The 13,928-nt window shown below is 59.7% G+C and overlaps 1 protein-coding gene across 3 annotated transcripts in view; it reads right to left on the bottom strand.

Moving 5' to 3' along the window:
- Nucleotides 1-6: 6 nt before the first annotated feature.
- Nucleotides 7-13,928, bottom strand: part of Atp2c2 (ATPase secretory pathway Ca2+ transporting 2) — a 49,744-nt gene continuing 35,822 nt past the window's right edge. Inside the window, exons 12-27 of one of the 3 annotated variants that reach the window (XM_004645008.2) lie at nucleotides 11,476-11,600; nucleotides 11,247-11,344; nucleotides 10,511-10,612; nucleotides 10,023-10,112; nucleotides 9,305-9,406; nucleotides 7,901-8,057; nucleotides 6,318-6,488; nucleotides 5,497-5,594; nucleotides 5,147-5,197; nucleotides 4,336-4,502; nucleotides 3,194-3,262; nucleotides 3,001-3,117; nucleotides 2,043-2,190; nucleotides 1,220-1,318; nucleotides 929-1,070; nucleotides 7-174 (exon numbers count right to left, since the gene is read on the bottom strand). In XM_004645008.2, coding sequence (XP_004645065.1) covers nucleotides 56-174; nucleotides 929-1,070; nucleotides 1,220-1,318; nucleotides 2,043-2,190; nucleotides 3,001-3,117; nucleotides 3,194-3,262; nucleotides 4,336-4,502; nucleotides 5,147-5,197; nucleotides 5,497-5,594; nucleotides 6,318-6,488; nucleotides 7,901-8,057; nucleotides 9,305-9,406; nucleotides 10,023-10,112; nucleotides 10,511-10,612; nucleotides 11,247-11,344; nucleotides 11,476-11,600 — 1,855 coding nt within the window. In that variant the 3' untranslated portion in view covers nucleotides 7-55. The remainder of the gene's footprint in view (nucleotides 175-928; nucleotides 1,071-1,219; nucleotides 1,319-2,042; nucleotides 2,191-3,000; nucleotides 3,118-3,193; nucleotides 3,263-4,335; nucleotides 4,503-5,146; nucleotides 5,198-5,496; nucleotides 5,595-6,317; nucleotides 6,489-7,900; nucleotides 8,058-9,304; nucleotides 9,407-10,022; nucleotides 10,113-10,510; nucleotides 10,613-11,246; nucleotides 11,345-11,475; nucleotides 11,601-13,928) is intronic. The other 2 variants (XM_023705247.1, XM_023705248.1) reach the window with 2 other exon arrangements.

Here is a 13,928-nt window from a genome sequence, read left to right as displayed (position 1 = left end):
CCGGGGTTGCCCAGGAAGCCCCGGGGTTGCCCAGGCCACAGACACCGCAGGGCTGTCAGGGGCCCTCGGCTGGCTCCTGGGCTTCCCTAGTGCAGGAGCAGTGTTTCTCACAGAGCTTCAGAAGTTCCGATAAGATGAAGACGGAAGAGGCCAAGCCAGTCAGGAACAGCAGGTCTGCAGGGAGGAGGGGACAGGAGGGGATCAGCCCGGTCCCTGGGGCAAGACATGCAGGACCTGCCACCACCTTCTCTTGTCAGTCATGTAACAGGGACAGAAGATGGGGTGCTGGCCCCTCCAGGCTCTGACTCCCCACTGTACAAACATCTGTATAGCAACACACTTTGGTTCCTTTAGTTTTTTTTGGCACCTCACCTGGACCCTGCCTGGAATCCCTGTGGTCACATCTGTCCAGACTAATGGGACTGACCCTCCTGGGACCCTGGGGGTGGGGCCGAAGCCGTAGCACCCAGGGCTCTGACTCGGGCGGCCATCTCCTGGGCTCCCCTGCCCTCTGTCCCTGGTGGCAGTGGCCAAGGGCAGCTTGGGCTAATAGCAGAGGGACTTGGCCCCGGCCTTGCTCCTATCCTCTGCTATAGGCCGAGAGACTTCACTCCCCTGCCCACCTGGCTGAGGACTGACAGAAGCCCCTAGCTCCACACGAGGGGTGCTCAGCAGTCCCCTTCAGCTAATGTGGGAGGCGGCCCCACTGCCATCCACGGGTGGGATGATGCGGGAGTCACACTAGCCTGGGCCCAGGACTGCAGAGGCCACACTTCTGGCCACGTGTCAGGAAGCGATCCAGCCCCAGGTCCCACACCAGGGAGGTGGCCTCTTGGGCTCTGTGTTGTGTGTCCTTGTGGGTCAGGTACCCTGCTGCCCTGTGGGGCTCAGGCCTGCCACTCGGGTACAAGTATTCCCAGCGGCTCACCAAGGGCCCCCAGGTTCTCTGTCTGGAAGACCTTCTGCAGTGGGGGGACGTAGATGACAGCCAGCTGGCCCAGCAGTGACCCAAGGACCGAGTAGAAGAACATACGGTTCCTGAGGAAGCCGATTTCCAGTATCAGCTTGGTCTGTAGGGAGGAAGGGACCTCGGCTTGGGCAGGGTCCGCACCTGTCCCTGCCTATGCTGCCAGATCCGGGATGGGGGTGGGGGTGGGGGGCGGGGCTCGGCGGGAGGGAGGAGAGGGTCCAAGCAGGGGCCGAGGTGGCCCCAGCTCACCTGAGAGCGGCAGGTCAGGGCGTTGAAGAGGTCGAAGAACACGAAGCATGTGAAGGTCATGGTGGTGGTCCGTGGCGTGCTGGCTCTGTCCTCAGGGACCTGGGACATGGTGGAGGGTCAGGAGCCTGAGGGATGGGCAGCGCTGGAGCCTATTGGCGCCCACACCTGCTGTGCTGTCACCCAGTCCCAATGCTGCAAAGGGCAGAGCCCTGGGACACAGAGATGCAGCGGCCCCACAAGGCAGCTGCACCCAGGAGGCTGCGGGCTCCGGGGAGAATGGGGCTGGGAGGTTCTGGGCTGTTCTTGCCTGAACACCCCCTTCCTGGTGGGACCAGTGCTCCTGCTGAAGCTCTGCTGGGGGGTATGTAGCAGAAGTGGGGACGGATTGAATACCGGGCCCCACACTGGCTCCCAGGGGCACTGCTGCCCACAGGTATCCAGGCTGGGAGGTGCAGAGGCTCCCTGCACTTCTGGGGCCTAGACAGAGATGGCTGGTGTTCTCCGGTCCACACAGGGAACCCCACCCCTCCCTCCCCTCCCGGTTTGGTCAGTGGCCCCTTGAGCCTGTAGGCTGTGAAGTCACCCATGCGCTGTTCCCAGAGGACAGGACAAGGGCAGCCTTTAGATTTCAGTAGTTTCCTAGTGGCAGTAAAAGCAGGGAGCTTCTGTCCCGGCGATTGAAGCCTGCTCTCTCTCCCTCGTCCTGCACCCCTGCCACCCGGCCACCGCTGCACACCACTGACCTCCTGCCTTCTACCTGATGCTCCTGTCCCCATGTCTGTCCCTGCCTGGCACTCAGTGCAGGTTCCTGCGGGACACTCACCTCCCTCCAGAAGACAAAGAGGGTCCCGCTGATGATGGTGGCAGCGGACAGGAGGATCCTGAGGAGGAGGGCCCTGCTCAGGATAGTGTCCTCCATGCTCCGCGGGGGCTGCCCTAGGGTGTCCCTGTCCACAGGCTCCACACCCAAGCTGTTCAGAACAAGACATGACACTGAGAGAAGCCAGGACCCATGAGTGGGTCATACTCCAGCCTCCTGGGTCAGATACCCGAGGCCAGACCGTCCTCTCCCCACCTGAAGCTCCTGCCAGGTCCCCATGGACCCTGTGACAGGCAGCTGCGCCCTTTTCCCCCTCACCTGGCCACCTTTGTCCCCAAAGGGCCTGGATCCAGGAGCTGGGGGCTGGGCAAACGCTCCCTAACCCCAGTGCCCAGGGGACACAGGACCTGCTCGGCCCTCCTCAGGGCAGGAGCCACCCTGGCCTTTGCCAACCCCGCAGGCTCAGAGGGGCTGCCCCACCATGGGTGTGGGAGCCAGGCTGGCCTGCAGCCTTGCAGGGCTGACTCTGGGCAGGGGCGGCCCCTGTTTTCCTTGGCTATGGGGACACAAGCCAGGCCTTTGTCTCCCTTGGCCCTGTCGCTGGTGACAAAAGCAGCACTCACGGTGAACATGGCATGGCCATGTTCAAAACAGTGTGCTTCCTAGACAAACTGCCGCGCTGAGCCGCAGGCCTCCAGCTGCTGCCGGCCAGCTGGGCCCAGGACGAAAGCCTGCCTCTGGGAAGCTGGAGGGCTGGCGGGGGTGGGGCACATCACAGTCATGGACACATCCTCTCCAGGGAAGGCCGGGCAGGGAGAGGGGACTGTGTGCTGTGGCCTGGGAGGACCTCTCGGAGCGCCTTGGTTGGGGGGGGGGTGTCAGCTGCTCCTCTTTCCCGAGGGGGGCATGCTGGAGCTCTCGAGGCTCTGCTCACAGAAAGGGCCGGGCTCTGTCCCCTCACCTCTGTGCCGGCGGCCCGTCCATGATGATGTTGATCCACAGGATCTGCATGGCGTTAAGGGGGCTGGGCAGGTTGCACACGGTGGACAGCGTGATGAGGCTCAGGGCAGAGATGCTCCTGGGGACACAGTGCAGCCGTCGGCCCCGCCGCCTCAGCCCCCAGTGCCCAGCGGCCCCCTGCCGCCTCCACTCACGTGCTCAGCTGGAACCGCACAAAGTTCTTGATGTTGTAGAAAATTCCCTTCCCCTCTTCCACTGCACTCCTGCAAGGGATGAGGAGAGGGAGGCTGGGCCTGCAGTGGTGACCCTGAGCCACCTCAGCCCTGCGTGCACACCCTGTGGTGCTTGAGCCTCGAGCTAGACCTAGCACCCTGCCCAGCACTCTGAGTGCTGAGTTCTTGGTTATCAGTTTGAGATAGCAAAACCAAGGAATTCTGAGTGCTAGATCCAGGGGCCAGCGAGAGGAGCATGAGAAACCTCACTCATGTGTCTGCAGATGGCTCTGTGGGGTCACTCAGGAGTGCAAAACTCAGCCCTCCTATTTTCATTAAGAGTTTGCAAAAGATCTGAAAGTATAATGCTATATATTCACTACATTTTATGATTTTTAACTGAAGGAAGACATTGTTAGTTTTTTTATTTTTAAAAATTATTTGGAGATTGGGCGTGGTGGTGCATGCCTGTAATTCTAGCTCTTGGGAGGCTGTAAACAGGCGGAGCACTATGAGTCCGATCTAGTATTGAGACCCTGAACACCCTGGAGACCTTTCCCTAAAATACACACACAAAAAAAGAAAAAAAAATTATTTATTTGGTACAGGGTCTCACTACACAGCTCAGACTCATAGTGACCCTCCTGTCTCAGCCTTCCTAGCAGTACACCACCACGCCCAGTTTTGGTGAGCATTGGGGTTCCAGGGCCAGCACTTGGGTCCAGCCAGGCAGGTTCTTGGACCACTGAGCTATCCCCCAGCCTCATTTTTTGGTTTTTGACACAGGGTCTCACTATGTAGTTCAGGCTGCCCTCAAAGCATGGCGGTCCTCCTGCCTCAGCCTCCGAGTGCTAGGATTATGGCCCACCATGTGGGCCATTTTTAGGATTCTTACGGTGTGTCTCCTCTGGCACAAAAGAATGAGCCCAGGGCCTTCACGCTGCTACGTCCCCGTTGAGAGCATCATTGAGTTGCTCAGGCTGGGCTTGCACTCGCCCCCCTCCTGGCTCAGCCTCCCAGAGTGTCTGGATTATGGGCATGCACCACTACTCCTCAACTAAGAACAGACTTCTCCTGGTTATGCTGGAGTTTCTGCAACAGAAGGTCCCCGAAAGTGTGCTTACATGATGGCTGAGAAGTCGTCGTCCACCAGGATCATGCTGGCAGCCTCTTTGCTCACGTCTGTGCCCGTCTGTCCCATGGCAATTCCGATGTCTGCGGCTTTCAGGGCCACGGCGTCATTGACACCATCCCCTGTCATGGCCACGATTGCCCCCGACTCCTGCAGTGCCTATGGGAAGCACAGGCCATGGGACCACAGCTGAGGACCCCCGTCCAGACCCCCTCCTGATGCTACACCAGCTCCTCCTGCAGCCCGTGAGCCTCTCTGCCTCAGTTTCCCCTATGAAGGCAGCTGGCCTTGCCTCAGCATGCTGTGTCGAGGCCCAGTGAGTACAGGGGACAGGAGGGTTCCTGGCTATAAGCAGAGGAACAAGCCGATGAGGTCATCCTGGTCCCTGAGACCAATCCAGGAGGTGCCAGAGAGTATGACTTGTGTTTGCAGAGCTAGCTCTACGGAGTTCTACCCTGTTACACTAAAAATACTGAAAACCCGCATGGCGACACCTCCAGTTGACATGACAACGCTCACCTGCCAAAGATTCTGGCTTTGGCCCCCATCCTGCACCTTTAGCGCGGCGTGGGTCTGCCCTGCTAGAGGTGACACTTCCCAGCATCATTTGCACGTAGAGCTGGCCACCTGGCAGCATTCTGGCCAAGGGTTGGGGCGCTGGGCAGTGCCTGTGCCCTGGGCCCAGACAACAGTGAGGCCTATGGAGCTGCCACCCATCCTGGACCTCCAGGACCCGTGAGGTCCCACAGCCGCGCGCCTGGGGCTCTACAACGGCAGCACAGCTGTGGCCTTGCTGGGCATACCTTGATGATCTTGAGCTTGTGCTTGGGACTGGTCCGGAAGAACACAGACACCTGAATACGGCAGCACAAAAGAGCAGTGATGGGCACCCCACACGGCGGCTGCACATGCCCCGGATCGTGTCCATGTGGGTCGTGGGGTGCGGCCTGGGCTCTGTGCCTGTCCCCTCACCTTCCTCTCTAGCACCCTTTGCCGATCCCCATGCACCGGCATCTTCCCTCCACCACGTACTCCCTCTGTGGAGCCAGCTGACTGACCCCGGTAATCATAAGGCAGTCAAGCCTCTCCCTTCAGTGTGGGGGCTGGGCATCGCTTCCTGGCAAAGGGAGCACAGACCCTCGGGGGAGCCCACCTCCTGGATGTGGCCCGCCAGTGTGTCCGGCTCTGTGCTCTCCACTTCTTCCCCTGACATGGCCCTCAGCTTCCCATCACACAGGCCGATGTCTCTTCCTGCAAGAGAATCCACACTGGGGGCTCGTGCAAGGCCTGGGAGTGGTTCCTGCCACTGCCTGTCACCCTACCTACCTGGGTCAGTCTCCATCTTGGCAGCAGGAATGATGGAAATAAAAGCACGGGTACCATTTACTGAGCACCTACTGTGTCCCTAGGATCTCGGCTCCACCCACAGCACCCACAACAGAGCCTCATTCTGCCCAGTTTAAAGAAGGGAAACAGAAACCCGAGGCCGCAGTGCCAGGACCTGACGTGGTTCTATCTGCTTCTAAAGCCTGCAACCTTTTCGTGGCACAAGGCTGTGTCAATGCCAGTGCACGGCAGCCTGCAGAATGGGCGGCCTTGGTGGGGCAGGAGCAAACCTGCCAGTCCTCTGCTGGTGACGACACCTCGGATCAGAGTGGTAATTTCCCAAGGGTGCATGGCTGGTAGGAGGAACCAGGCTAAAAGTGCACTCTGTACCCTCAGCTGCCCATGAAGGCGAGGTGAGGCAAGCACACAGTAGGTCCCCATTTACCCGAGGACGCCCAAGTGCCCTTTTGGAGACCCTGCTGGTGTCTTGGAAGCAGAGACCACTGGGGAGGTGGAGTGGTGGGACATGGATCTATGGTCTTGGGCTTTTTCCAGCCCTTGAGCTGGGCATGACATTCCTGACTGGTGCCCTGAGGACAGACTGGCAGTGGCGGTGCCAGGTGCAGGAGAGCGAGACCCCTGTGTTACCTATGGCCAAGGCCGTCTCCAGAGCATCTCCCGTTATCATCTTCACTGACACCCCTGACTCAGAGAGCACGTGGACTGCTTCCTTCACGCCCTCCCGCAGGGGGTCGATGATGCCTACGAGCCCCAGGAACGTCAGCTTCCCCAGCTCAGGCCCCGAGGCCAGCGCTAGCACTGTGGAGAGGCAAGAAGGTGGGGGTTGCTGAGGCCAGGGGCTCATCTGTGGTCCTGGGTGCCACGTTCCCAGACTGGCAGACCCTCCCAACAGCCCCATAACACGAATGCACATGCCAGGGAGGATGGCCTGGAACAAGGTGTGTGGAAGGAGGCAGGGCCTGTCTGTAGTAGCCTGGAGTCCTGCCCGCCCAGCAAGGGGCATCCGTGCTTGTGAGGGGGCCGTGATGGTTCTGACTGCATTCACTGTGTATCTCATCTTGTCACCTCCAACAGGTGTGGCAGTCACTACCAAAGGCTAGGAACAACGCCCACCTGAGCACGCTGGGGAGAGGGCTCTGTCTGTGGTCCTGTCTTGGCCGTGGGTTTTCAGTGGCACCAAACCCAAGCCCACTCTGGACCAAGTGATCCGAAAGGTGGCAGCACAGGTGCCAGCCTTTGTCACCGTGCTGACACCTGAATGGGGCTGTGACTAAGAAGCCCCCAGCAGTGCTTCTTGGCGGCATAGTCGGAATGCTAGTAGGGACAGTGCTGGTGTCATATGCTGGCACCAGTGCCACATGCTAATGATGCCTGCCGATTATGCTGTGCCACATGCTGGTAGGGCTGCTGGCATTTGTTAATCAAACCATTGCCATCCCTTCCCTGGGGCTAGAAGTGTCTACTGTCCCCTCATTCCTGGAACTCTGTGATCCCTCTATACCAGGGGACCTTACTATTGTTCTGGCCTGCTGTCCCTGGACTCTTCTCCCCACTGCCATCGGCCTGGTTACCTTCTTCTCTGTGTGAATAGGGAGATACCTCGCAGCCCCAGCATTCTGGGGGCCTAGCACATAGTAGGTGCTCTGTATACTCCCTGGCTGAGGACAGTCCTTCTGGTCACCTAGCCCCATCCTAGAAGATGCCTGGGTCTTCTTTGAGGTCAGCCCAACAGAGAAGGGCCTCTTTGTAAATGGGAAAAGCTCCCATGTGAATGTGGGGAGCTCTGCAAGTCTCCCCAGTTTTGGCCACCAACCCTGTGCCACCTCCTTGGAGGACCAGAATGAGTCATGCTCAAGCGCCGGCTCCACGCAGACCACTGGGTCCCTGGTGGGCTCCCCACCTCGTGGCCGCCTGGTACCCCACGGCACTTGACTCAGCACCCAGCCACAGGTGGGGCCACGCCTAGGAGCAGGAGTGGATGTGGTGACTTAGGACCCTGGAGCCTCATCCCCTGACCTCCAGGGATCGGTGTTTGTGGCATCCCCTATGATCCTCTGGCCGGTGGACTAGCAGGTGCCATTTAGTCTCTGGAGGGACAGGGGCTCCAGCTCGCCAACACCAGGCTGCCCGCCTGTCCCCGGGACCCTGTGCCGGCACTGCCCACTGGCCAGGCTCTGCAAGCTTGGACCTCAGGCTGGGCTCCCACTGACCCCGAAGGCCGAGCGAGCCCATCCTCTTCTCCTCCTGCAGGCAGAGCGCCTCCTGCTGGGGAGTCAGAGGCAGGGCGATGCCCCCGTTGTTGTACGTGGTGCAGGAGTGGATCACCTCCTCAAAGGCGCCCTTCATGAAGTAAATGTCTCCCTGGTCCTTGGAAAAGACAAAGGGAGAACCCACTGTCAGGGATGCCTCTGCACAAGGCGACTGCCACCCTGCTTTGCACACTCACAGGAGCGTTCTCCACGGAGTTACTGCAGACTGTTGCTGCTCATGGATACAGGACAAATTATTAAGCCACAAAATCCACGCAGTAGAATACTATGCAGCGCATAAAAGAATGAAGGTGATCTTTGACTACCACCCTGTACTCCGTGAAGTGCCCTTGTTGATGTCACCAGGGTAGGCTTAGATTTAGGAGTTGGAGGTGCACAGCTATCTGGTCTATACCACTGTCCCAAGGGTGCACTTGCGTTGATTGTGTTCCCTGGTGCTTGGCGTGGGAGCAAGCCTAGTGAAAGCGGGTCTTTCGTCCTGCGCGTCTGCTAAGCGAGCCCGTGTTACACACTAGCCCCTCAGCACCTGTGGGCCGCGCTGGGTCGGCGGGCTCCCCGTGCCACTCCCGACGTGAGCAGCGCCCTCCGGCCTGCAGGCGGGCACAGCCAGCACAGTGAGTGCAGGAAGGACAGCCTCACGGGAAAGACACGGGAAATAATGCCACCTTGGCCGGGCAAGAGGAGGGGTCGAGTCACAAAGGGCTTCCATCTCAGGTCCCCTGCCGGGCAGCCCACATTTTCCTTCAGAATGTGTCACTGCTGTCTGGCAGCAACAAATTTTGACAGCATAGTGAGACTCCATAGGCGTTTGAGGCACTCAGAGTTCACAAGCCGCCCTGGAGGGGCCCAGAGGGCCTGGGACAAGAGGGGAGACCTGAGCCACGTGCACAGCCACACTGGGGCCCAGGGAAGGGGCGGGCGGGCGGGCGGGCGGGAGCAGCACCTGATGCTTCAAGTGCTTTCTCCACTGAAGATAGCTGAAAAGCTGCAAGGCATCTGAAAGGGCGAATGTAAGGAAAGCTCATGCGATCCTGCCACCCTGAGCGGCACGGCAGCTCAGAGCTTGTTCCTCTTGTCACCTACCACACACACCCAGGCGTGGGTCGCTGCACACACGTGTGTCACCATGTCACACTGTTGGGTGTGGCGATGGGTGCTGTCAGTGAAGAGGGGTTTCGTCCCCTCTGACATGCAGGGAGCTAATGTGACAGGTGGGGCGCTCAGCACAGGGAGGCACTTCTGAGGTGGCTCTGAGGGTGGCACAATGGCCAGGATGTCACTCTGGCCCCTGCTGGCTGCATGGGGAGAGGGGCAGGGGCACAGGCGGGGGTGCCTGGGACTCGCCTCGCTCCTTGGGCGGCACCTCACGGCCATCCACTTCTGTGTGGAGCTGAATGGGATCTCTCTCTGCTGCACGTACGTGTCCTTGATGCTGCCCAGGTCCATCTGGGGGGGGGGGGACACAGCATTTCCTGTGAGCTGCCCGAGGCCAGCCTTGGGCAGGCGCAGGCCGTGGGGTGGCCTGGTCGCTCAGAGTGTCCCTCAGGGTGGAGGTCCCAGCTCCCAGTTCCCAGCTCCCTCGGGTGAAAGCCATTTGATTCCGAATGTCCTATTCAGAGTAAAAAAGTCTCTGCTTTTATCCTGGGTCAGACCCCAAGGTGATTGCTGAAACCCCCTGGGGACAGAAGCCTGTGGGGTGGACCTCTGAGTCCCTGTGGTGGCCTTGCTGCCTGCCCCTGAGCCTGCTGTCGTGTGTGGGCTGTGATGGCTCCTAGGCCAGTTACCCTGCAGCTCAAGACTCAGTTTCCCCACCTACAAATGTCTCCGGAGTACGCACCCCCCCTTGGGAGTGTGGAGGTGGGTCTCTATGGAGCCACAGAGCCCAAGGCCACTTCTGGGCACCTCACTGGCCCTTGTGCCATCTGTGTCTCGCATCTGCTCAGGGTTCGAGCCCCGGGATGCTAGAGAGCCCTTCTGGACTGCTGGGTGGGGCTTAGAGAGCTGCAGGACCTCCCAAGCCAGGTGCACCCCTGCCACCTTGCTGCAGGCTTAGGACACCCACCTTCATGGCCAGCGCGAGCAGGGCTCCCTCCGTGGGCTGCCCCATCACCGTGTTCCCCCTGAGGACAGCATTGTTGGCCACGCAGCCCGCCTGAAAGGTTCAGGAAGTCTGCAGTCTGCTCTGAGAGCAGCATCCAGGGTTCCCGGGCTCACCCGGGACATGGGAAAATTAGGCTCAGTGGGCGCTGCATGACCACAGAGCCGGGCCATGAAGGGAGCGGGTATGCTTGAGTACCCACAGCAGCGGGACATCTGCTGCGTGCTGATTTCCAGCATCCTCGGAGCCTTCCTGCAGGGAGACTCTTGGGTCAGGCAGCAGCGTCCTGCTCCACTGCCCCCTCCTCTGTCCCAGGCCCACATTGGAAGCCGCCTGACAGCCCAGCCCTAGGGAGGGGTGGGTGGTTGCCCAGAGCCCAGAGCAGCTGTGGTGTCCCAAGGGGTGACCCGTGTATGCCTGTGACGTGTGCCACCTTGGTGCTGCTCCCTCACCTCCACGAGCTTCCCCACTGAGACATTGGTGAACTCCTTGATGACCTCTTTGGTTGGGAGAAGGTGCACGGTCCCTTTGCCGCTATAGCCGACTCCGCTGACCTGCAGGCACGGGGAGCAGAGGTGTGGCCTCCAGCCACCCAGTCTCCTCTGGGGTCTGCCCCAGGGCCGTAATTGCACACAGGAAGCTGTTCCCTGAGGGTAAGTGGCCCTGGAGGGGCGATGGCCTAGGACAGGGGACAGGTGTTTCTAGATAGCCTCAGAGCAGATGCTGAGCCTCTGTAGCCTGCACCCAGGCCCCCATAGCAACTGCCACTAGGCAGGGAGGCAGCCAGTGAAGGAGCTACAGCTAGGCATCACAGGGCACCAAGGAAACTTCAGCAGCCAGCCGGGGGCCATGATACGCTCACCCTTCCTCTGCAAAGATTCATGGGAAAAGGGCCAGCCAGATAGCTCAGCAGACTAAAGCACCTGCTTAGGCAGGCACAGCGACAGGGGTTCTAGCCCCAGCCAGCCCTGCCCCTGGGGCGTGCTGAGCCAGCAATGGAGACTGGTGTGGTAGTGCACGCCTGTAATCCCAGAGCTTGGGAGGCTGAAAACAGGAGGATCACCACGAGTCCGATCAGTGTAGTGAGACTCTGTAGACCCTGTACTAAATACATTAAAAAAAAAAAAAAAAAAAAAAAATTCACGGGAAAAAGAGGATGACACAGAATCGCCGCAGGCTTCCTCTCACCTCCGCACAGAGCCCGTCTGATGTCACCAGCTGGGTCACTGTCATCTCGTTGGCTGTGAGAGTCCCCGTCTTATCAGAGCAGATGACATTGCAGCAGCCTGGTACCACAGAACATCAGCTCTCAGACAAGAGGAGTTGCCACCACCAATCTGAAGTTCATGGTGCACTCTGAGGTTGCCCAACTGCCAGCCCCGCCTCCCTTCTGTCCCACGCATGACAGTCCCCTCACCCAGGGTCTCCACGATGGGTAGTTTCTTCACAATGACACGCTTCTTGGCCATCCGCAGCACACCCAGCACCAGCGTCACCGTGACCACGATGGGCAGGCCCTCGGGAATGGCTGCCACAGCCAGGCTGCGTGGAAGGAAGGCCCCACAGACGCACTGAGCAAGCACTTCAGGGTAGCGTGACCCCTGCTGGGGCTGGCAGGCTTGTGTGTGTCACCCAGCGTCCCCGCTGGAGGCTCCATTCCCAATCCCGGAGCCTCCCCATTTTGCGGAAGGGACCTGGGACCTGTTCTATCCGACAGCATGCCTTAGCATGAGTTAGTGTCTGTCGGCATCTTTTGGGATGCCTTTGCATTTAAATTTTTTTTTTTTTGGTTGGAATCAGGGATTGAACTCAGGCCCTTGCGTTTGCCAGGGAAGCGCTTATTCCACTGAGCCATCTCCCCGGCCCCTGCATTTAAATTATTCGCATACACTAGAGAAAGTCTTCAGGTCCAAAAGACTTCCCGGAATCAGTCACTAAGCCAGAAGTGGCAGTCTGGGCCTCCTGAGTATCCTCCCTGCGCCCTGGGCCAGCGCTTCCTCGGAGGGAGCCAGGCGAGGACATCGAAGTGAAAGCTTTGGGCACTGGGTAGATTGTTTTGGGGCCTGCTGGCTTCTTCTCAGCCCTCTGACTCCTCTCTCCCACACTACCCAGCATCCCACCGCTATGCCTGATGGGCTGTGAGGACAATCCGTGACCTGGCGGCTCTCCTCCCTAGGGACGTGACATGGGGCTGAGCCCCACTGAGGCCCACAGATGTCCACGGCCCACACCCTGGCGTGGTCAGCTGGCTGAGGCCTGGGGTCTGCCCTGAATACTCGGGGGTGGGCCCAGGTCCAAGGTGACTGCTGCAGTTGGTCACTGTGGATGCTTCCAGCAGCTACCTGGTGTTCAGATCAGCATCTTCTCTACTTTGATATTTTCTTGAAATTTTACTTTGAACTGCTTAAGCAATAAATATAAAAAGAAACTATAACAAACAGTTAGTCATCATCAGACAAACATATGGAAAAATGTGGCCTGTCCATACAGCGCAATAGTACTCGGCCATGAGAAAGAACGAAGCCCTCGAAACATGTTATGGGATGGGCGAGGCCGAGTGGGAAGAGCCAGGCACGAGGCCCTGGACTGTGCCTTCTGTGCACACGGCACGTTCAGACCTGTGAACCCGAGGCAGAGGCAGGCGGGTGACTGCTGCTGACTGGGGCGGTCGCTGAAAGGGCCCAGGGGCTTTTAAAAGCAAAGTCCCAATTTTTAGACACTGGCAGCAAAGTACTCTTTGTTAAAAGGAAGGGGTTCAGGCGAATCGTAACACCTCCTGTATCTCCACCTGGGTGGCTCTGTCGCCTGGGTAATGCCTGCAAGGATCCCAAGCCAGCCCAGCGTGCAGAGTGCTCTGACGGAGGACGCGCTTGTCACCCTGTTGCTCGTGGCCCTTGCACTTCCCTGCGGCTCAGCGCCCGCCATGCTCTGGTGTGCAGCTGGGAGAGAGCGAGCTGAGAGCTGGTGCCCGCCAGAGGGGCTAAGACATAGCTTTCTTGTCTTGGTGGCACTGGGGATTGAACCCAGGGCTTCGGGCATGTGAGACAAGAACCCTCCCGGAGCCACGTCCTCAGCCCCTTGAGCTAAGGTGCAGAGAAGTGTTTGTGGTGGGTGAGCTCCTGGCACCTTGCAGCCCCCACCTGAGCTGAGTCAGTGGTGCTGTTGGCTCTCCTGGAGGACCTCGTCTCTCTCGCTGGCTTTCCTGACAGGAACTCGGCTGTTCTCATTGTTGGAGGCGCTCAGGCCTCGCTGTCACTGATGGCTGCGGTTCTCTTTGGGAGCTCTGGTCCTTCCCTTGAGGTCCCTTCCTGGCTCCAGGGCGGAGCCCTCAGCTGCAGGCACGGATCCTGGTGCAAATGTTCTAGCTTCCGCCACTGACCCTGGGCCTTCCCAGCTCAGGGCCTTGGCGCAGACTTGGACGAGACGCTGTCGTGGGCTCTCGGCCTGCAGCTGGAATCACGCAGCTGCTGCTGTGGGCTCTCGGCCTGCAGCTGGACTCACACGGCTGCTGCTGTGGGCTCTCGGCCTGCAGCTGGACTCACGCAGCTGCTGCTGTGGGCTCTCGGCCTGCAGCTGGACTCACGCAGCTGCTGCTGTGGGCTCTCGGCCTCCAGCTGGACTCACGCAGCTGCTGCTGTGGGCTCTCGGCCTCCAGCTGGACTCACGCAGCTACTGCTGTGGGCTCTCGGCCTGCAGCTGGACTCACGCGGCTGCTGCTGTGGGCTCTCGGCCTGCAGCTGGACTCACGCAGCTGCTGCTGTGGGCTCTCGGCCTCCAGCTGAACTCACGCGGCTGCTGCTGTGGGCTCCCGGCCTCCAGCTGAACTCACGCGGCTGCTGCTGTGGGATCCGGGCCTCCAGCTGAACTCAC

The sequence above is a fragment of the Octodon degus genome, unplaced genomic scaffold (genome assembly GCF_000260255.1).
Source record: "Octodon degus isolate 3935 unplaced genomic scaffold, OctDeg1.0 scaffold00215, whole genome shotgun sequence".
Lineage (NCBI taxonomy): Eukaryota > Metazoa > Chordata > Mammalia > Rodentia > Octodontidae > Octodon > Octodon degus.
Note: the sequence above shows the minus strand (reverse complement) of the source record. Positions and strands in the feature narration are given on the sequence as shown.